The following is a 24,917-nucleotide window of genomic DNA, read 5'->3' as shown; positions in this document are numbered from 1 at the left end:
TTGCACAAACCTGACCAGGTTAAGCTAATGATGAAAGTATGTGACATTTGTACAAGAAAAAATTCATTCTTAGGACAAATTAGAGCACAAAATGAATAAAATTGTGAATACATAAGAATGCATACACTGAATGAAACCATTAATATTAACACCCACACAAAAGGCTTACCATCAATATTTATATACCACTATATAGGCCTACCATCAACATTTATAAATGCCATCATATTTACCTTTGGCTTAGAAAACCAGTTCATTAGCCAAATCCACAAGACCATACCAAAGCCATTATAGGTCTTAAGTAAGGACCACGGCTTGACTCAGAGTCAATGAGATATATTGTGACCTTAAATGATCTAATTTAATTGATTCACTGAACATTCTGGCAAATGTGCCCGCAATCTGGTGCATTTTAGCATAAGCTATTTCTTTGAAACTTGAAATCGATGTTTTCCAATTACACACCATTTCTAGAGCTAGTCTGAATTAAATTATTGCTGCTTTGCATTATTGGGCCAAAGCAAAAGAGCTAAAATAATTTACTAAATTCATTTACACAGACCTATATAAGAAAATATGAAATATTAACATCAATAGCAAGATAAAGAAAAGATACTGCTATTGATCGGATAACTGAACAAATTAACAAAGTTAGCCATCAAAAAAACCTGCTTTTACTGCTTTCCCCGCCAGTGTTTTTTTTTTTTTTTTTTTTTTTTTTTTTTTTTTTTTTAAAGGTTGCCATCCACCGCCAGTATTATTATTATTTTTTGTAAAAAAAATTCATGGTCCCCCGAATATTTTGTTGTATCTGAACATGAAACATGTATCTGAACATGAAATATATCAAAAGGAAGAACAGAGCCTCTGTTTAAAAAAAAAGATTCTAGCTTCATGCATTCTTTTCTATCAACACTTGAATGTGGGTACGTTTAATAAAAATAAAAATAATACATTTTGAACAAAAAGCTGAGAAAACCAAGTTTTTGTCAAAGACTGCAACATGTGCATAAGCAATGCTTCTATTGTTTCTGCTTCTTTTTCACCTGTGTTTTGATCCGGAGATTCTGTACTCCTTCAGAAGATGCGTAATAGCGCCCCCTGCCATATAACAATGAAAAGATTGATGGCTAGAAAATTCTGTCAAAGGCGAGGAAAGATCTGAGATGTGAGATGCAAAATAGCAACTTAAAGACTATAAAAAAAAACTGTATAATTTATAAAAACATGAATGGGTTCCATTGTCTGCATATTTTTCTCAAATCATCCCATGGGCTCAACTGGAATCCCACACAAACTACTGACTTTTTGAGCTTGCAGTTAAGCACACAAATGCTCCAAATATAATGAAAGAAGCTGACCAATCGCTAACCTGTGGGGTGTTATATACTACAACCATTTTCATATTAAAATAATTACCATTGCAGTAAAAATGGACAAACAAAACTACAGAGTATACTTCCGCAATTTTGTATCCCTGCCCACGGACTGTCAGATCGACAGAGGGTTATTAACAAAACAGTTAATGTGTAATCTACTGTGAGATATGTCTTCTTTTGCAGTTTCAGATTTAACTGGCTCATATCCCTTTAAGAGAAACCTTGTATTTGGCAGTCCATGTCCCATGTGCCAGTGTTAATATGATAGTGGAAAACTACTAACTAGTAGTTAAAAAAACAAACATGTCTTTGCCCATCATACAGTGGGATTTTCTGTGAAATTTGTCAACTCTGACAAGATCTATAAACTGGCTCTGACTTTAAGTTACAAATGTTGACTCATGTATAGGGAAGAGAGAACATGACTTCTGAGAGAAAACAATGATCAAACAGATTCATTCAGAGCATGACTCAGATTTTATCACAAAAACATTTCCTTTTTGCCACAGGGATCACGGAAAAGGTAAATTAAACGTGGTAGGAAATTATGTGTTGTCTTTTAGTTATCAGATGTTATGGCACCAGTACAATAATGAGAGCAATATTGTTCTCAAGTGCATGTGGGTTTAATATCAACCACGTCATCAAACTATTTGACAGAATCTGATTCACTCAATTTTCGAGAGACATTTCCAGTGGGATAATTTCAGGATCCACTGTCCAGTTATCACTTCACATCATTTGCGTGAAATTTCTGTCGTCCACCACCATGCTGGGTGCCACTTTGATTATCCGCTCTGTAATTGTAGCACTTCTCTGTTGGCAAGCCGAAGCGTTACATAAGCAGCATGATAAAGGGCCTTGTGGATTCGTTTATGCTGTACGAGGTATATAAAATCCCACAGTGCCTCTGCTTCAGCGCAGTGTGTCTCTGCTTGCAAGGCTCTGACAGAAATAGCATCTGATGGAACAAGCTCACCGGCCCCGTTGGGTTAAGGCTGAGTGGGCCGAGGGTGGATTAGAGCTTCCTGTAGCTCAGAACTCTTGGTAGGCGTTGGACTGGATCTCGCTCTAATGCTGCCTGAAACATTCCCATATGTTCTTGAAAATTACACAAAGACGTGATATTAGAATGATATCTGAAGAATCATGTGACACTGCAGACTGGAGTAATGATGCTGAAATTCAGCTTTGCCACCACAGGAATAAATTACATGTTAAAATATATTAAAATAGAAAACAGTTATTTTAAATGGTAATAATATTTCACAATGTATTGTATTTTTGATCAAATAAATGCAGCCTTGGTGAGCATAATAGACTTTGTTCAACAATATTAAATAAATCTTAATTATTACAAACTTTTGACCGGTAGTGTTTAATTGACATACATTACAATTATATAATAAGTTACATCTTCCTGCATGATTGACTGAATGATCCTGAATGTCTTTATGTTTTGCGTTCAAAACCAAAGTAAAATAGCCTATAATTGTAGACCTTGGCAACAGTAAACAACTACCTGACTTGTGGGAATGTTTTGCTCGAAGTCAAAGATGGTCAACACACTCACGGTGTACAGGTATATAAAAATCACAATCCTAACTTTTATCTCCATATTGAAATCTCAGCTGGCCAAACAGTGATTCATCATAGAATTAAAAAGACTATTACATTTATTTTTAAGATTATTAAGATTACTATAGCTCTCATTAATAAGATCTAATGCACAAATCACAAATAATCTTTCTTTCAGATTTCAAACCTTGAATTTAATGGCTGTATTAAAGAAGTTCATGTCACTGGTTGAAACCGAAGAAACACGCTTGGCCCTTTGGAGCCAGATGCTAATGTGGTAAGTTAACGGATGAGACAGATCTGTTAATGAGGTTAAGGAGAGAGTTAGACCTTCACTAATGACCCTGGACAGAAAAAGGACATACTGTGACTCCTAATTAACTGTGAAAAAAAAAATGATCTCTCAAATTTAACTCCATTCACAGAGCTCACGGCCTCGTTTACGCTGCAGGTCTTGATGCCCAATACTGATTTGTTGCCTATATCCGATTTTTTCGACCGTCCGTTTACACGTTCTTTCAATTGTGACCCATATACTTATATCTTCAGATGCCCCAACACCCGTGAAGAGACGACTCGACGCCTGTGAAGAGACGACTCAACGCTGGCGATATGTTATGCCTTAAATTAATACATGATTAACTAACTGTATTTTTCTATGTACATTTCTGAAATGCCCTTTCTGTAAAGCTGCTTTGAAACAATATGTATTGTGAAAAGCGCTATACAAATAAATTTGAATTGAATATACTGTTGCCATACTATCTGAACATTGTGCATGCTTAAAGGGGGTCCTTGCACAGATGGACAACCACGAAATATGCTTGATGCTAGCTTTGCGATATAGCCTATGCGAAGTTCGCCAAACATTACCATGATTTTGAGGTGGAGGAGGACGAAAAGGGCCATCATCATTGCATCATTGCGCATATACTTCAGTTATTGTGTGCGAGAGAGTTCTCAGGATTGGTGGGAGTATATTGTGGCGGGCTATAATTTTAGGATGAGCAATCCAACCTTTGATATGTTGTGTCAACGTTTGTCCACATTCCTCTCCTACGACGACACAACGTTTCGTTGGGCCATCCGTCCCTTTGCAGATGCGCGTCGAGATTGCTCTCGTCATTGAACCGCGGAGACGTAGCCTAATGCCTCAGAAAATCCGATCTGCCTGTTTACATGACAGTCGCATTGGCACATATCTGATTTGTATCTGATTTATTTCCACATATGAATGAGGCCTGAAACTGATCTCGAAATATCCGAATGCATGCCTTTTTTTCCTGTTTACATGGTCATAGAACACATCCGATCTGTGTCACATATAAGCAAAAAAATCGGAATTGGGTCACATTTCACTGACAGTGTAAACGAGGCCAGAGTACCCTAGACTCGTGCTAATTATCCTGTGGCTCTATATAGCATGTGATCATCTGGGTTTTCTTTCTGGCGTGTGATTAAGATAAAGTCACAAAACCTAGGAACAGGCGCATGCAAGGAAATATGTGTATATGAATTAAGTCCTTGTCACTTTCAGAACATGTAAAGTGACAATTTATTCATTTATTTAGATATACAGCAACAATTGCTATTTTCATGGCAAGATCAAAGCAATTTAAAACAATAGATTGTCATAATGTTTGCTAAATTCCTGGTGAAACCTTTTTAACCGCATCCAAAGAACTTTCTGAATAAAACCATAGCTTATTAGCTTTAAAAACAGGTCACTCCAAAAAAATATGCTTAGTCAAAGGCATCTTACGGAATTCACATGCTAGCGACTCTTAATGTCACACTCACACACCATATTGGACTTTGTTTTCAGTTTGCACCATTTCCCTCAGTTGTTGTCATGGTTATTCATTGATTTGTCATTTGGTTCAGCTGTGTTCACCTTATTACCACCAGTACTAAATTAATAAAGTAAGCCTAAGCAGTGCAAAGACTGTATACTATATAATAGAACTGGCACATCAATAAATATTTAAATGTACAGTGAATGTGCAGAATGGAGAGTGTGCAAAAATTGGTAGGTACAGAAATGCAGATTGTTACCTGGCAGCAATAGAGAATTACTATACTATACTACAACTAGAGTATAGTAATTACTATAGAGAATAACGTACTCGGTTACTAACGCAACCTCGTTTCCCTGAGAGTAAGGGAACGAGTATTGAGTAGCTATACGCTATGGGAAAACTCCTTTTCTCGAGTATATTGAAGCCTTTATTTTAAAATAAAATAAAGTGCAGCTGCACAGCGAGCACAGCTGACTAGCGCGCTCATTGGCTGTGCTGCGGGAAATGCACGAATCTATGGCAAAGCGGCTGACGCGCGCGAACCGAAGCCCGCCAGAATGATCATGGCTTCTGGCTATATAAGAGGGCCATTTCGGCATAGGAATCAAGTTTAAATCGACTGAAGCGACATTGTACACTGAAGAACCTGTACCAAGCGCAATAGCACGGCAGGCTACGCAATGCTCGTTCCCTTACTCTCAGGGAACCGAGGTTACGTAAGTAACCGAGTATGTTCCCTTTCGAGAACGGTCTCTCGTATTGCGTAGCTATACGCTATGGGAACCCATTTTAAAACGCTATGCTATCAGCTTAACACTTCGCCCTTAAATATCACCTAGGGCCCAAAGCCCGAGGTTAATAGTAGAGCTAAAGTCAAATCCAATGGGGGCCGGACCATGTCGGGCCCCACAGAGGGGTAATAAAAGGCTTGAGCTCCCCCGAGGCCAAGGCCTTTATACAGAAAGAACTTCGGTGCGGCCACCGAAGCATATGAAGAGCTGTTCTGACTGCCTGAATGGGGCAGAACGCTCTAAATAGACACTAACGGCCCTAACTGGGCAGAGTAGAGACACATCTCTGTCTTCTTCCGAAGGGGGAAGAGCTGATAGAGAAATGACCTGAGCTCTGAACGGAGTGTGCCATGGTGTGCAGGGCCGTTGCAGCTTGGCCAGCGGCGGTGTAAGCTCGGCCGGCGAGAGCTGAGGTGGCTCTGCAGGGTTTTGATGGATGAACTTCCTTGGATCACTGCTTCCTCTAGGGGGGGCAGCTTCTCATATCCCTTCTCCTCAGCGGTGTCAACGGTGGAGAGCATTGCGGAGGTGGATGTTCTCAGGCAGGCCGAGTAGAGGGCGTGCCATGATTTAGTCAGCTCGTCGTGTACCTCAGGAAAGAACTGCGCTGGTCTTTGACGAAGGGCCTGGTGGCGCCCCGGCAGGAACCATTCATCGAGCCGGCTCTTAGCGGGCTCCTGAGGCGAAGACCAATCTAGCCCGAGGTCTTCAACGGCTTTAGTGAGGACGCGGAGGAGCTCTGAGTCAAAACTCGCCCTCGCGCCTACTTCACTGGACTGAGATGAGGGGGCGGGGTCAGCCGAGCCCGCCCAATCCTCGCTCTCCGATGCAGCCAAAGACAGGCTGTCATCTTCCTCCTCTTTCCATTCGATGCCGCTTTGCCATAGGTTTAAGCATTTCCCGCAGCACAGCCAATGAGCACGCTAGTCAGCTCTGCTCTGTGCTTGCTATGCAGCTACACTGCGTTTTAAAATAAAGGCTTCAATATTCTCGAGAAAAGGAGTTTTCCCATAGCGTATAGCTACGCAATACGAGAGACCGTTCTCGAAAGGGAACATGATACAAATGAAAAGCGTGAAATGATACAGGAAATAATAAATGAGTGGAAGATGGGGCTGAACACATTCCCATTTTAATGGCAGAAGAATGGTTTGGGAGGTTGCAGGTATAATTTTGGACACAGCATGCATCGCCTTTTTGTATCTGAAGATACAGCTGCCTGAAGTATGGTAACATGCCCAAAATATGCCAACATGCCCTGCTGAATACATCCTCAACAGCATTGTGATCAGTTGTTTGAGGTCTGGTTGCAATTAGAATGTTTTGGTGCTTCAAATGACGGTCAGGACCGTGGCCTTGTTTAGCACTGTGGGAAACATACCATTATCTACCATCAGTGATCAAGATAACAAGCTGTACGCATGCTTGATTTTGCAAACAAAAGTCTTGGAACAGAGCTAAATAGTAACCAAATGTCACAACTATGAGAGGAATAGCCATTTGATTTATATAGCCTATATATTATACATATTTATACCACATGGCTGTTTAATGCTTGATTCTGAATGGTTGACAAACGTTCTAAGGTGAGCAATTATTTTCCATTAAACGCATAGCTAAAGTAGTTCCAGACAGGTCTTGACTACAGTTCCATATCACTTCACCAAATTATTTAAGTTATTACAAAGGATATTACAGCCTATAAGCAAAATAACCAAAACCCACAAAGACACTAAGCAAATAAATATAACAAACTAGGGTTGTCAAACATCAGTACTACCAGTACTAGTCGATAAAAAAAGTTAACATGCCAGCATTTCTGTAGTACAGAGTAAGCTATGTGGTACCCGTTTAAGTTCTCTCTGAGCATCAAGGGTTCAATAGGTTGTAGCCAATCACAATCATATCTGTGAACGCAATGGCCTATCAGAGGAGCTAGTCCGTAAGTTAGTTAGAATCCGCTTAACACCGCTCAATGCTGCTTGTTTTGTTCAATGCAAGCCACACGCTTGTGAATCCTTTTATTATAATCAACAAAATGTAAACACAATGTAAATAAGAGATTCATTGTACAATTAAGGCAGGTTTTTAATTATTATTACGGACGTTTTTATGAGCGCAAAATTCAATGAGCTTGCGCTTTAGAGATCGTGTTAACAGTGTTACACTGTGCTCGGCCATACACTGATTACTTTACTTTGCGTCCATTGCAGCACCACCCTTGTTGTTTTGCTTTTTTATGGAAATAAAACAATATTTAGTTCAGTTGGACAACAGACGCTATCATAAACTGAAAACGGCTGCTGTGCTTCATATGTCATTGTCATTGTCATATGTCATTCAGTATGAACTTTAAGGACCTGTCTGATGCGATCAAAGTTTAAAATCAATACAGGCAAGTATTCTGTAGAACAAACAATTAAGAACCAGGTAAACGGGGGGGGGGGGGGGGATGATCAGATACATCAAATGAAAGCTCACAGCTAATTGGATTTTCTAAATTATATTAAAACCAGTTAATTGTGGGCTATGTTTTTACGGCACCTAGTTCATCTAAATGACCGGATGATTAAGTTTATAATCAAAGTGAGCCGAAAAAACACAATACCAGTTAACTCCATCTCTGGAGAATATGCCACTTCCCAAACTGCTATTCACTCACTTTAATCAATAAGCAATTTGGGCATCAGCCTCAACCATCTCGAGAATAGCAATCCATTTAAACAATAAAATATGTAACAAGCACTTACTGGAGACTGTATAAAACTTAATGACACCAGGACAACACTGTGAAAAATAACAGCAGCCACTACTCCACTAATCCTACATGGTTAATTCATTTAAACATCCACATTAGTCAACAAACTGGATAAAAATGGACACTCGGGTCCAGCTTGATGAGGATATAGTCAAAGCTTTGAAAGGTAAACTTAGAAGTCAAATTATTATACATATATTCAAACATGTACTCTTATGTATTTATTTTGCAATGTACACAAGATACTATATTAAAGTTTTCTTGATTTCAAAGTCTGTGTATGTCTTAACATTTATATTGAATTATTTTTGCACTTTTAATATACCATTTTGAATACTGAATAAAACAGCTTTATAATAAATTATTAGTGTAATGCTAATACATTTTTAATGAGCTGAAATGCTATTTAAATGTTCTTGAAGTACTTTAAAATTAAGCTTCAAATATATTATAACTAGTTTAAGACATATGAAGGTATATTTTCTTAAGCATATCTTGAAATACAGTTAATATACTTGAAGTTGTTTCAAAATAATACATTTAATATGTATATAGTACAATTAAAATATATTTCTTTTTCTGAATTTGTAATGTACTTGTAACACAAATAAAGTACACTTTAATATAACTAATCAAGCATATAATTAGTCCCTACACAGGCATATACTTAAAGTATTCTAAGTATACTTGAAGTTGTTCCAATTTAGCACAAAAAAGTACACTAAATTCACTTAAAGTTATGTTTTACTACAATTTAATTACCACTAAAATATACTTAGTACAAAATTAGTTGTTTCAAAAAAGCACACTTCAAGTTAACTAATCATTAACAAACTTGAAGTATACTGATAATTAGTCTGGCTGCAAGTATACTTAGCCTTTTTTTTTTTTTTTTTTTTTTTTTTTTTTTTACCAGGGTAAGCCAAAGAGGGAACTGAGCATAATACTTTTTATTCAAATATAATACACTTATGGTTGGTGCAGACATGTATCGCTGTTGTGCTCCGGGCGACCCGAGTTCGAGTCCCAGCTCGTGAACCTTTCCCGATCCTGTCCCCCCTCGCTCTTCCACCTCACTTCCTGTCTAGCTACTGTCCTATCCTAATAAAATATATATATATTGGCCATGGTTGCTTTGAGAAAAGTATTTAGCCACCATTTAACCTCTGGCACTTCTATAGTTCTCAATACTATTGAGGGACTCCAATCCCTACTAATATGAGATAAGGAGAACTGGAAACTACTAAACCAGCATCAATAGCCTTTGACAGAGCTCTTGACAACCTTTATCTATATTTAAAAGAATATAAAATTCATTCTAGCAAGAAAATAGCAATGGAAGGGTAACTGAGTGTTACACTGTAGATAAGAATAAGAAATAAAAGTCACCACAAAAGTAGAACAACATATAAGCAGTATTTAGTAGATAAAAAAAGCTGTGTGTGGAGCCTCTTGGCAAAGTTTGAGAACTTCTCCCACATCTTTCTTACAGCAGCACATTATTAGCTAGATACCAAGTGGAATCACATCAAATCGTCTTCTGGTGTTCGGCAATAGAACTATCAAATCCACTTCTATCTTATTACTTCACATTTGACCCTTTCAATTGTTAGCCCTTAGTGACTTTCCATAATGAGTGAATCTCCTCGTCCACCTACAACCCATCAAATATTGACTCGTATGTAGAACTCTTATGTAATCTTACACAATTTCTGGAGCCGTTTCCTTCACTACGGCAATCTCAAATGGAGTTTTCTTGTCAACAATAACTATCTTGTATTGAAATATCTAGGACAGTGAATTAATGAGAGTACAATAAAGCTGCTTTGATTTCCAATTTCAAAGCTGTACTTGTAATATATGACTTATTAAGAGAGTGAAACAATTTCCTGAAATAGACGTATAGCCCAACATTCTGAGTTGATCATGTTCCATATTTCCGTTTCTATTCATTTCTGCCCTAATATTGTAGTTCTGTAGATGAACGAGCGGGACCTGAGGGAGCAGCCACCTTTAATAGACTCCTGCCTCTGGCTACTGTGACTATTATAAACCTCCATTAACCCCCTCAAATCCTGCTGTATCCACCCCTGACCCAGAGGCTCAGAGCACACGCCTAACCCACTTTCACCCTACCAGAACCAGCTGTGGTGAGGAGGGCCAGCAAGTGGTGCCAGGGCGAGAGGACTGGTCTGGCAAATCCAGACTCCAGATGGACAGACTGGGGTTGGTATGTGTTTGATCTGGGCATGTGTAGATCCAGTGCAAAGGGAAGAGCTTATCATGCCATGCTTACTTGTCATGCAGTATGAAGGACATAATGGAGTTAAAGAGGGTGTAGCTCTTCATTTGAGCTGATAATCAGATAGTCAGACACTGAACCATTTCCGATGAGTAGCGGGGAGAGAAAGCGGATGAAACTGAGAGAGGAAAACGCATGAGAGGAGGGTGAGGCAGTGGGAAGCAGGAGTCAAGCTAGCTGCTGCATATGTCTAGACCACATTATTTAGCGTAAATCAGTACAACAACCAGAAATTCATCCTCTATGTTGTTTAAACAAACATTGTATTAGGTATCTAAATGCTGTGTTCCACCCAAGCCTTCTCCTAATTTGCCGGCCAAATCTCTGCTGGGAAAACTGGGATAGCGGGTAAGAAATATCTTTGCTCAGGCAGGATCTGACTCTTACACTGCACTGCAACATAAAGTCAGAAATGACTTACCTATCACCTAAAATAACGTTTTTTAAATATATTTAATTATATACAGTATAATGAGAAATATATCATAAATATATATAAGAACCACATTACATCGGGATAGCATATTATATTAATATGAAATAAAATAAATAAATAAAATGACACCAGTGATGTTTGCATTACCAAGTGTCATGTGACAGTCTTTAAAATTGCCATGAAAGTCGGCATCTTATTTTTTTTTAGATTATTGCAGTGTTTTTTTTTATAAGTGATTTATCCATGCACATTATTCATGTGCCTTTATAATCTTTAACCAAAAACATTGACTTCTCTCCCCCTCCATCTCTTCCTCTGATTACATGTGCATTGGCGCAAGGGGTTCCAGCATCTTGTCACTCACATGAGACCAGAGCTATTAGCAAATGACAATGATCTAATGATCCAATCAATTATCAATGAATAAAAAAAAGTTGTATTTCCTTTATTTCCTTTCATTCAAGCAGTTTGACTCAGATAAACATTGCAACTTACGTTTCATGCCAACTTTAAAGCTGCACAATGAGTTCTTAAACTCCGCTGAGCTGCTACTACCATCAACCTGCCTCTACTATTGAATGTGACACAGTGTCTTACAAGCGCTGTGAGACACTAAAACATAGCGAGCCACGGCACAATAGTGAAATATTATATCGCAGCCATATTTCAAATCACTCTGGATAAACACATCTGCTAAAATGCTAATAAAAAAATCATAGATACGACTATTCAGGTTTGTCTGGCCGTTAACGCACTAATTTCCTAAATAAAAAAAATGCTCTCTAGACTGAGTGTTTAATGGTAGTTTTAGTCAGTGCACAATGTAAAGAAGAAAGATTCACGTAACACAACATCCGAGCATTAAAATCAATCAGATCAGGATGCTGAGTCTGAGAAGGAAACTACAGGTATGGAAGGTCGCAGTGACCCGGAATAAAGCAGAGCAGCAGGGAAGCACCATGACAGGCTATAATCCATCCCACAGGCCAACACAGCTCCACGGGAGAAACACGCCTGTGTCTGACACACATTGTGCACATGAATACACAGAGAGAGTGATATAGAGAAAGGTGTGAGAAAGGAAATGTGTTAGAGAGGGGGATGTGTGGAAGATCAAGAAAATATGTGTACTGAGTATTCACGGCTTAGGATTTTGTGCTGAAATATCATATGCAAAAGTGGCATAATTGTTTAAATCCATGGGTGTCAGTTAAAATATCATAGAAAAGGGAAAGGTCACAGTCAAAATAGTGAACAGAAATAGTAACCTGGCTAAATTACATTTTGACAGGTGAGGCAGGAATGTATGAGAGATAGAAGGACAGATGTATGCAGGCAACAAGGGACAAAGGCTTCCAGGGTGACAGGTGAATCTGTTTAACCAAGACAGGTGAAACAGAGAGATTGAGGCAGAAGAAATGAGAACAGATAGACAGAAAGAGAGAGACAGGGCTTCCAGTGTGATAGCGACTAGTTGTGTGAATTTTTAGACTTGTGTATTTGACATAAAAGTGTCATGACAAAAAAAAAAAACACAAAAAAGACTGAAGTCGAACCTTTGACACCTTCATGTATGACACAGCACACACATTTACACATACTACATACATTGGGTTGCACCTAGTCAACAAGCTGATTAGTTCTATTAAGATTTAATGCTTTGGACATTTGCTAAATGAATACATGCTGAAATGCTGAATGCAATGACAATACTAAATGCAACGAACCACTCCAGTTTTGGAACGACATGAGGGTGAGTAATTGATGACAGAATTAAACATTTTGGGTGAAATAACTCATTAAAGGTAGGGTAGGCAATTTTTTAATAAACACTTTCTGTTATACTGGTTGAAACTCTCATCAGATCCGGATATCTAAATATTAAAACATGTACATCTTCTGTGGAAGTCTCAAGACCAAAACATTTTCGTCCAATCATTGCTAAATGATGTCCTACCTGACTGACTGTATGGAAAATATGTATTTCCATAACTTAGTGCACCCACTCCGGCTATGCAGAGTTGTAGACAGACAGTCACAGAGCGCCACAAACAAACAAGCAGCCACCTTTTAAGTTCCTCCTGAACCAAATGTTTTTCTGTCAACACTATCAACAGCGAAATGAATCTGCAGCAGTCAGGTGCTACAGTTCTGAGCTCTGTAAATTGTTTACATTCATTATTATTGTAATGTTATGTGCTTGGAGACATGAGGTAATTTAACGCTGTCTCTAATTTAGAGTACTCTGAAGGGAGGGTGGGATCTTATGCTTTCAACGCTAGTTTGCTATTGCTAGCCTCTCTAAAATTGCCCTACCTTTAAAGCCAGTCGTGCCTGTCACTGAGACTGACTGGGATCATTTGAAGTGCTTAAATAATGGACTGATATGGTGTCAAAATCTGACTTCCCGCCAGATCCCACCTTGCTTCTCCCTCCTCACAGGAAAATAAAACACGACAGCATGCATTTAATGACACTATGTGTTGATCAGCAGTTTGCAGAAGCCCGCTATGGAATCGAGCGATTTTTGCAGGTTATGCAAAAAAAAAAGAAGGAAAGTTAGTGGTATTTACACCCACTCGAGTGATTTGTTTGCTAAAAAGAAGCTACTGAGCATCGTCAAGAGGTTAAAAGGAATTGGACAGAGCTGTAACGGCTCTGGAATTGGACTGGATTAAACCCGCCAATAGCGCGCCAGGTGGATAAGCCAGTTTGTGATTGGGTCCCGCAAATTTGTAAAGGAAGCAGCAGAGATAAATGTGCAGGTTTCCAACCTGAGCTGTAGGGCGAAATCAAATCGCCGGAAGATCAGGCTGGGTTTACTCAGTCTAGTGTTCACATACAGGGTTAAAAAAATTGCAAACTGCTCTGAGACTCCTGAAACAAAGTGTCACCCATAAGCGGATGAGCCTTTTATGCTTTTTGAGGCACCAATGACAACAAAAGCAGCATGAATCTGGAGATATGTAAGCTTTTATTTCTCATCTGCATTATCTCACCTGTGCAGGACATTCCAGAGGAAAACTGTTACTCAGAGTTTGCTTTTCTTGCTGAGGAGGCTTGTAGGGTTTTTCAAGTATGTTTCATTAAAGAATCGTTGCAGACATACAATAAGTATAGAGAAATAAAATGATGAAAAACAATTAAAAAATGTGAAGAGAATAACATTTTGGTCATCAACATTGATGTGTGCTGTCGGAGAGGAGGGATCAGAGCTCTGAATTTTTGCCCGAACCCAGATTACTTCAACCATATCCCTGGCTGGGGTATGAACCAGCCGAAAGTGAGGAGTCAGGGAGGGGGAGGGATGCAGAAAACTGTCGAGGAACGTAGGTGAGTCATACATATAGGCCTCCCCTCATGCTGATTGGATAGATCATTTGAACATTTGTGATTGAACTGGGGTCATATGGATTACCATTGGGATATGGTAATATGGATATCCCTTTAAAGAGATCTCATTAGTGATTATTTTCTTTCCTATGGGATACTCTACAATCAGCTGAAGTCTGTTGGCCAATGGCAAAACTTTCCACCCCCACAGCAATCATCAGACTCACAGTAATCACAGCAGACTCTCGTCTGATTGGCTGCTGCGTGCTGCTCTACGTGAGAAAAATCATTACAACTTTTTCACTGCTCTCCTGTCTTTTCGCACTGCGCTTCCATCTTGCCACACAAAATAAACGCAAGAAGCCATTATAAAGACTTCAGGATTTTACCTCAATAAATGTTATTATCACTCAAGTGTGATATTGTTTTTATACCGCAGTTCCAAAAACAAGAAGTTATAATCAAGTAACTGACCTTTTAGAAACAATATTGTCAGATATCTTGTTTATTTTTGCTGCGGCAGCAAAAAAAAAAGTTACAAAGCTGCAAACCGTTGAACTGGAACATAGACAAGAGGAGTGATACAAACAGTGAAATGTTCCAGTGCTGTTGGAACTTTTGGAATGCCACTCAACCAATCAAATTAGTGGACTAATCGCAGAATAACATGTCTTCAGAATAATTTGTTGATCAGAGCAGGTACAAATTAAAAACAAATTGTCAGAATGAAGCTTTTCAGTGTATAGCCTATAAGAAGAAGATCTGAGGAAAAGACAGACGAAAGAGAGATAGACTGTGAAGGAGGTGAGATAGGGCCAATCCAGTAGCTGTATATCAAACACATGAATTAATCATTTCAATGCCAAATCAAGTTATCTGACTCATTCTCTATGAGAATGCTCCTATTAGCAAATTCATTCATTTATAATGAGAGTATCGCACTCACATTAGCATTCTTTTCTGTCTTCCACTATTCTGAGCAGCAGGAATGCTTTTGCCATCTCTGCCAATTTGTATCCCTCTTCATACAGCATAATCAATAATGCTTCATAAATACTGTAGAAATGACAGACTGGATTTTCAATTCACCAGAGACTTTCTTTCTGGTGATTAAGATTGTTTTGCAAATGTCAGCATTTCTACATTAAATAGGCCAGTGGTTCTCAACAAGTGGATCTGTTCTGATTGGGTTGCAGAAAGCAAGGAGAAAACAATGTTTAATGCAAATAATACAATGCAACAAATTATGCATAGTTAGGATAGCAAAATAAATAGACTAATACACTTTTAAAAGGGAGGAGAAAATGCTTTCCTTTTCCTTTGCAATGACAAATGCCACGAGTCTAAATCTCTACTGTATTTTGCGGCAGTCTTCTGGCACTTGATAGAAGCTAGTCAAATTAGACAGATAATAATAATAAATGCCAATAATTGAATTTAAAGACAATTTTATGTACTTTTGCACAATGAACAAATCTGTAACAGTAGGCCCTATCATACACCCGGTGCAAAGCGGCGCCAGGCGCAAGTGTTTTTGACTAGTTTCACCCCGACGCAGTTATCTTTTTCACGTCCTTCGCCACATTGTTTGAATGTTTGCATTTGCACCCATTTGTGCACCCATGGGCTTGCTGGTCTGAAAACGAGGTGTTCAGGCGCATTGTTGGCGTGTCGCTATTTTGAGGCAACTGAAATAGACTGCGCCATTGACCAACTGACACCTGGTCTTAAAGTCAATTTTTTTTTTTTGTTATTTAAAGAGCGCGTTAGTAATATGCGGGTCCACAGCCCACTGATGAGACTCTGTTTGGTTTGCGCCCAAAACACACCATTTATCATTAAGAGAATAGGGACAACCCTTTTAGACCACGCTGACTATTTTTCCCGTCATTAAACTAGCAAAATTGGATTCGGACACGACCTAAGTGCACTTGCGCCGTGCGCTTTAGACCATGCGCTTAGATCGTTCAAATAGTTGGTTTTACTTTATCAGACAGACAGACAGATAGATAGATAGATAGATAGATAGATAGATAGATAGATAGATAGATAGATAGATAGATAGATAGATAGATAGATAGATAGATAGATAGATAGATAGATAGATAGATAGATAGATAGATAGATAGATAGATAGATAGATAGATAGATAGATAGATTTCAAAGCTTTTTGCCAAACCTTTCGAAGAAAAGAGCAAAAACCAATAAACGGTACATTTATCCCTTCTCATTGCATAAAACACTTTGTTCCTGGTGTGCATATTCCTGATTTGTTTGCAAAACCAATAAATTATTTAAACTCAAACTTTCCACAGCATGCAATATGAAATATGACTCCTACTGCACTTTAGCAATGGAACAATTTTTCAGTATCTCACATCTTTGCATATTTTCATGTACACTTTCATGTGTTTATTTGCTTATGGTTTGTGGAGAAACGATCAGAAACAGCCCAGGGAAATGAAATGAAAACCACATCAGGTATGAGTTTCATCAGAACACCTAGACATTCACCATCAAACACGGAACACATCCTGCAGATTGGGGTGTTTCCTCCACTATCATTTACATCACACTCTGTAGGCTCGTGGAAACACTTCTCGATGGGATTTTCACAGCCTGCAACCTGAAACTGCTGTTGTCCTCCAGCAATCAGCTGTCAGGGTGAAAAACAAACAAACGCGACAGCTGTCTCTGCGAAAGAAATAGAAAAAACAAACAGCAGGAAACCCCCCTGGTCTCCCTGCCATTTCTTTCTCTCCTTCTCCACACCTCATCCCTCTTTTCTCTCTTCCCTTACAGCACTCCTTGTGCCATCCACAACATCCCTCTCAAGTTCCCAGAACACGTTCTTAGAAACCAAACACTGTCCCAAAAATAAACACAGTCCCTAGAGCAAACAACACATTAAAACATTTTCACAACCGAATCACATCTATCAAAAATGTTTCAAATGAAAAAAATATGACAGAGCATCTCTTTTACCTGAGCCTGACTTTTCGATCCCATCACGCAGATGAACACACCAACTTTAACAGGAGATTAAGGTCCCTATTCACAAAGGCTCCATGCCACACATGTGCCACAGAGGACTCCATCTGCAGTACATTCATTAGAGGCTAAGCTGAAAGGAAGGCTACAAGATAGGATCTAAGAGAGGATACATACAGACAGTCTTTGTCCCTCCGAGGAAAGAGAGAGTCCAAACATCCAGTCACAGAGATGAAGTGTCCACACACTCTACCCTCTTCACTGCTGCCACTGCCACTGCTGAGTCTGCCTCTGGTTTGCTGCCCTATATGAGCGGGAGCCCGCCTCACACACGCACACACACATATGCATCCAGTGCACGTAGCAACTAGCTGTCAGAAGAAACAGGGAGGTTTTCTGCTGAACTTCTCAAATATCTCTCAATGGCAAGGTACACACACTCACATTATCTCATGAGCTGCTGGTTTTGATATAGAAAAATACGGACTTCAGGATACTGTATTGTAAATTCTTAAGCGCACACACAAAGTGTAAAGTGGCATTTTTCAGGGCTCTAGGGATGAAGTTTAATGAGCTGCTGTAGAGCATTTAAGGGTCAGAAAGCCACTCTGCAGTGTCTCAGAGGACAACTGTCACCATTTTACCACTCCTGTCCTCTCTCAGCCCTTATCACTCTTTCTTTTTCCTTGAACACCTCCATTGACAGTACATTGTTTCTTCATCTCTTAAAACAGCACATTTTCACCAGACATTTTCTCTCTTTTGAAGGGATAGTTCACCCAAATTTGACAATTCCGTCAATATTTACTCACTTTCATGTCTTTCCAAATCTGTATGATTTTTTTACCAATAAAGACAACCAGATATGACACACTGTGACACTGATCATGCCTATCAAGCCAGCCTAGTCCATTGTGTTGTGCTCCATATCCCAAGTCTTCAAGCATTTTTGGAACAGTCCACGTTGTTATTAATATATTTGCTGCAGCTCTCAAATTTCATTATTCATTAAACAATTTTAAACAGGCATGTTATACTCATTCATATCATGACATCAAATGACATCAAAACCACCTTTGTATCTGAAGGTGTACACATGTAAGATTTAAGCACTTTAGCTGAGGAGAAAATGATCAGTCTTATCCAGTCACAAATCTATCATATAGATGTAGCAAACTCTTTTTAAAGATTCGTCAAAAATTCTCTTTAGTGTTCCCAGGAAAAAAACAGCATGCATATTTGGAAAAATATATACGCATTATATATATACACATTATATATACATTAAAAGGATAGTTCACCTAAAAATTCTGTCATCATTTATTTTCACTTTTGGGAGAACAAATCACCAAGGCTTTTACTAGTTGTAGTCCTAGATCAATTTCTAGTCCAATTTTACTCACTCGCTCTCCCCATTACTCACTTGGGCTAACATTACTCTCCACTACATCCTCCATGCTTTTATCCAGTAACATGCTCTCTGCTCCAAAACACCACTGAAATAAATTATCCCATACATACTATTTGTGGAAATAACTAATGTGCTCTATGCAGGTGCATAATGACTGGCTCAAAGAAGTACCAAAACTGAGCCAAAATGGTTAATTGAATTTCCACTGAAAATAATTCAAGCTGAACCATGCAGGCAGACTGTTATCGCTTCTATCTGCACAAATGTTGGAGCAGCAGTTTGTCCCTTTTGAAAAAGATAGATGCTGTTCTGACAAGTTTATTGTTCAATTCAGTGAAAGATTAATTCAGTTATTTAAAATGAGTCATTTAAAAATGTACGAAAACTCAAAACAACGGTATGATGATTTTATGGTGTCCCTCAAAGTTCTGTCCTAGGCCCACCACTGTTGACTGTTTACATGCCATCATTTCACGTTTGTGAAACGTTATACACAAACATGGTGTTAGCTTCTATTGCTCCATATATGACACTAAGCTAACAGCTACTACAAAGATAATGGATATACTTTATCATGTCAACTTTAAAACAATAAAAAACACATACATTGAAACTAACATCGTGTCCAATACTTGGAAATCAAGCATGATCCTAATATTTAAGGATAAATTAAAATATCATATGGTTAGGTGTGCACCCTACTTTTGATAATACTTTTTTTTTTTTTTTTTTTTTTTTTTTTAAATAATGACACGTTTTCCTTTTCCTTAAGTTTCCATTTGAACAGTGATACAGAATGAAATTAATTAATGTGACGGCTATTTTTTTAGTTCCCACCACACCAGCACATACCTAAACATATAAAAATTATCTATATTATATGGCACTTTGTTTATTTTTGAGCTAACGATTTAGCTTGAAATGCACATAATTACAGCTATTTAATGACCTGATCAATAGTGCTAATCCCACAATCTGCATCTACTCATTGAAGCCTCGCTAAACTAATGCCACCATAATTACAACTTTTATGGGCTGTGACTGTGTGCAGGATCTGTAAGAAGCCATTAATCACAATTAATCTCTCCGATCCTCTGCCCAGGTGTTCTTGAGCAAATGGATTCCTGTAGAAATGCCTCCACAGAGAGATTGTGGGTCTCCCACATCATGAAAATGGGTCAGCCCTGGTGCATGGAAAAACCCACACCTATGACTCGCATTGGCTGCAGAGGATGGGATGAGAGAGAAATAAAGCAACTGCACTTTGATGAAATGGAGGTGGTTTGGTAAATAGTGTCAGTGAACACAGACATAGTTGGACATCTCAAGTTATTTTAGGTCAAATGTATTCCACTGACAAATCATGGCATTCAACAAACTCCAACACATATGAATATATGGCAATTATGTAAGTAGCACCATGGTATTCTTTGAAGTACCTCATATGACTTTAATTTGATGGATGCAAACTAAAAGTTAATATTATTTCTAATAAATCAATGAGACGTCAGTGCAAACACAGCTCTGAATTATGTATAATTCAGTATTTCAGAACACATAGGCTAGTGTTTTTAGTCTTTTGAATGACCATCAGTCATCACTAAAATGACTAATCAATAGCTTTTGTTATGTAGCAATCATAGGATTTTTACTGCAAGCTAGTGGTGCACAGTCTAGTATAGTTCAAATTACGAGTGAAGCTTCTTCCGTCTTTTGATTGAGGATCCCCTCTGACCCCAGTGCCACATCACAAGAACAGAGATTCTCAGAGAGCCCATCTCCACTCAAGTACTCTTACATAAAGTAATCAATTTTTCATCATGTGGAACTCAAGTGTCCTCTCTGAATCTCCAAATGTCAGTGCTGCTCTCCTCTATTATAACAAGCAGCAGATGCTTTTAGAGTCAAATAGAGAGATGTACAATCTCATAGACCTTTCTGAAGGAGAGACCATGTGTATAGCTTTTCCTATATATCTCATTAAGTCAGGAAGAACAGAAGGAAACATCCTGTAATGAGGAACACAGGCAACTTTGGCACTGACACAGGCAAGACATCACTCACCAGCTCACTGTTTGATGTGCATCAAAACCCAGCTTGAAAAACAGGTAAAACGATTCCTGTGTGTTATTGTTGTTTGAACCATCTACCTTTCATGAATAGCTTGTTTAAATGCTAATTAAACATTTCCATGTATATGTCATAAGGAAAGTCTTCATTAGACAAATACTGACAAACCTCTGCAAACCAAAACAGGATAGTTTAGACCATTTAATATCAGTTAAAAAAAGAAAAAAAGAAAGTTAAATAACGTTCCATTTGTTACCATTAGTTAACTACAAATACTGCATTAATAAAATCAGGAGCTGTACCTGTTAATGTTATTTAATGTACCTGAGCTAATGAACAACTATATTTTTATTTGAACAAAGAACAATAAATATTGTAACTGTAATACTCTTATTTAATGCTCATTGTTAGTTAATTAATTAACTAGTGTTAACAAATGGGAACTTATTGTAAAATGTTACCAAGTAAACTTATTTCCACGAGGGCTAACTGACTGGCTGTTTAAGTGCTCAACTAACACTAAACCAGAGGTGACCAATTATATAAACAAATGTAGTTATAATAAACACACATATTTGAGACAGAAATCAAGAGGAACACTGCTTGCCATGACAGTGGAAAGCCACTGTGGAAGCAAGCGGCAAAGGGACAGAACTGTCTAGGATTGTCCAGACTTTGTTGGATAGAAAACGTAGAGGCTGCAGTTCCCCTGGGACCTCTTGGAGCTTTAATTGAATGCCCCTGCACTAAACTTATCCTAACAGCTGATAGGTCAGTCTGTAGGGTGCACTGAATGGTTCGCTGAAACATTAGCACCTTATGTGATGGGACAAAGTGAACCATGCAAGTGAACGGTGCCTTGTGGTATCATCCCAAAGAGGCACAAAATCACTTTCACGGACCTTTACCTTGACTGTTCCAAGCTGGTGGAGTGACCTGCCTATCTCAACCCGAGCTGCTGAGCCTTTAGCCATCTTCAAGAATCTACTAAAGACGTATCTCTTCCGCCAACATTTGACTCAATAATACTAACACTTACTATACTATATCTATTATATCTATTTTTTTTAAAAACTTGCTACGTGTGCTGCACTGGTCTAGCTGAGACTGGTCACGACATTTGAAATAAAATGTAAATGTACAAAGTCCAAAGGCACAGGCCATACACAGTAATTGCCTGGGAGCACAGCCAATGAAACAAGGAAACTGTGCAATGATTGGCAGAGAAAGAGAGAGATAGACAGAAGGTCAAAGAGACAAAAGAGAGGATGTCATGAAATTCTAGGTCATACTTCTTATTGTGATGATTTTTAATTGGAGTATTCTGGGGCCAGGTTTCGTTGAAACCGCTGCAACAGTACATTACATACACACGTCTTTTATAGGGAATGAAATGAGCCTTATTTTCACTGATGCAGCGTGACATCTTGTCAGTTCCTTCAGTTTCATCTGACATTTTTCAGAGACACATAAGGTGCAAAGACATATACATTTTTTTTTTTATATTGAGGTTTGTTGAAAATATAAAATAAAAATAGGAATATTCACAGTTAGATAAAAACTACAAAAAAAGAACAAAATGTTCATATGTATACTAAGTGATGAACATGAATTAGACTTTAAGCTTTAATTTACATCTAAACAACAATCGACATACACACATAATAGGCATTTGACAGTATGAAATGTTCATATCACGATAATTGCAAAAGCTTTTATCGTGGTATTGAAAGTTACAAAATGTGAGTGCTGGTCCGCCCCTAAACCCAACCCTTAGTGGGGCGTAAGCATTGTACGAAAACATACGAATGGGATTGTATAAATTCATATGAATTTCCCATCAATTTACCAAAAATGTAAGTTAGTTATGAATATGTTTACAGATAGATTCAAGCCCTCCTGGTAAATTTTCTAAAGGTTTTCTTAATATCAGGAAAAAGATTAGAATGTTCACTGTGCTATACATTCACCTCATAGACTTCCCAATGTAAGTGCATACATGACGAAACAGATGGATGAACTGAAATATTTTTCTGTGGTAATCAACAGCATGCCACAGATGATGTCAATTGAGCTTAAGCTGTATTTAACCCAGAATAGGCTATTCCTTTAGTATGGTGTATACATTATGTGAACAGTGTACTGCAGCATATACAAGCACACACAAGTAGAACATCCTACTTCTTTATGAGCAGAAATGTCTTAGACATTCATATGCACACCCACACCAACACATCAGTCAGTGCTTGTCTGGAATTTCACAGCAGGAAGGAGTGCACAATTCATCTACAAAACCAGTGCATTTGTGCAAATCAGTTCAAGCATATAACTGCAAAAAAAATCGAACCCATTAAAACAAACACTCACACAATGTCTGCGTCCGAAAGCTTAAAAATCATGCCTTTGGAGAATGCATTTCAAGGTAGGAAGGCTTTAAGGCACGTCCAAATACAGTGTTAACTTAGCTTCACTTTCTTTCTCCTTAGATGCCTTCGTTTGATCGATTTTTAAAGGCATGTATCCTTCACTGCTTTTCATTCCGCTAAAAAAAGTAAATGTGGCATCTGAAAGTTGTGTTTGGTGGAACATTTTTGTGTGTAAAAGTATGTTTTTGACCATCATTTTCCCACATTTGATGTCATTTCTAGCGAGAAATTACTAATTCACCAAAGCATTGCCACAATACCAAAATTCACAGCAGCAAATACCTTTTCTCCTTAAGATATATTTACTGTTTCTAGTTCAGCATCAGAGCTCATCATAATCTTATTGAGAACAATGTTTAGCACTTAATAATAACAAAACAACTTAATGACAACCTGAGTGTTGTTTTGTCTTTGTGTTCACCTTCTGTTTGCTCATTTTCAGTTGACCCAGTTTTCCCATGTGTTTCTTTGATTCATCTCATTCACCTGTCCCTTGTTAATTAGTACATAAGTCCTCGTTTGGTTTAGTATTTCTAGTCCCATGTTTCTTGAGTTCTTTGTCCTGTCTGAATGTCATGTTGGTGATGTGTTGGAAGCCTGTTTCTCCCTGAGTTATTTAAGACTGTTCTCTTGTTATTTGGTCTTTGTGAGTACTCTTTGGCAACATATCGCGACACTGAGACTAGTACCAGTTTTTAGTTTCCTACAAGGACCGAATGCAGTAGCACTTCCTGTGGTCCACCTCCTGCGGGTACATGATGATATCAGAGTGTTCAGAGATAACGCCTGCTTCATTCATTGTGGATGAGAACTCGCACACCATGCACACCATGTTCTCAGAGCCTTCAATCCTTTACCTGCTGATCTGATGGATCTTAATGGATGTGTCAGATGTAATGCTAAAAAAAGGGATGCTCTTTTATCATTTTTTTAAAGTCACAATGAAATTACTATTGCCAATTCTTATTTTTTTATGCAATATTGCAGTATTTATTATAAATTGTCCATGCACGTCATTATTTTTTTTTATTAATTTGCCCTTGTGACATCTCTTCTGTTCTCTTCTCTGATGGTGTGAGGCCAGGACAACATGTTACTCACATGAGATCACACCAGTAACAAATGACAACAATCCACAAATCCAATCAATTACCAATGGACAAAATGAAGCCTTATATTTGTTCTTGTTCAACAAGCTGATTCACTTAGATATGTTACAATAGAGAAGTAAAGACTATTGCAACTTCTGTTTCAAGCCGACTTTAGCACAGGTTAGAGAGTTAAGCAGTGCAGTGAGTGTATACATTTCTCTGTTGCCAAACCTAAAAATCAACATATATTAAGTCAACTGAATCAAAAAGACCTCATTTCGGGTTCTTACACACATTCCATTTCAAAATTCTGTTTTTCATTTTTTTAACATTTAACATAAATGGTTCATCCAGCCTTATTTTCATTATTATATTTTGTATAAGGGCCATTCTACAGAATAGGTTCAAACGTCAAATTTCTTTTTTGTCTTTTTCCACATTTTGTATGTATGCAAATTGTATAATATCCAAGGTACACATTTAATTTTACAGTTAAATCTCATATTGCATTTTCAGAAAGTTTTGAAATATTTTTCCTCTCCCCTAATTTGT

The 24,917-nt window shown here is 38.1% G+C and overlaps 1 protein-coding gene and 1 long non-coding RNA gene across 8 annotated transcripts in view; one reads left to right on the top strand and one right to left on the bottom strand.

The window, feature by feature from the left end:
* Window positions 1-24,917, bottom strand: part of mctp1a (multiple C2 domains, transmembrane 1a) — a 201,090-nt gene that overhangs the window by 132,166 nt on the left and 44,007 nt on the right. The window contains exon 1 of one of the 7 annotated variants that reach the window (XM_082170006.1): window positions 17,545-18,412. The exons of 5 other annotated variants lie outside the window; for them this stretch is intronic. In XM_082170006.1, coding sequence (XP_082026132.1) covers window positions 17,545-17,586 — 42 coding nt within the window. In that variant the 5' untranslated portion in view covers window positions 17,587-18,412. One more of the 7 variants, XM_082170007.1, reaches the window with a different exon arrangement.
* The window catches only part of LOC309499039, a 90,895-nt gene that overhangs the window by 56,779 nt on the left and 9,199 nt on the right, over window positions 1-24,917 (top strand). The gene's annotated exons all lie outside the window — the stretch shown is intronic.

This window comes from Leuciscus leuciscus (genome assembly GCF_965113295.1).
Source record: "Leuciscus leuciscus genome assembly, chromosome: 5".
NCBI classification, from domain to species: Eukaryota; Metazoa; Chordata; class Actinopteri; order Cypriniformes; family Leuciscidae; genus Leuciscus; species Leuciscus leuciscus.
Note: the sequence above shows the minus strand (reverse complement) of the source record. Positions and strands in the feature narration are given on the sequence as shown.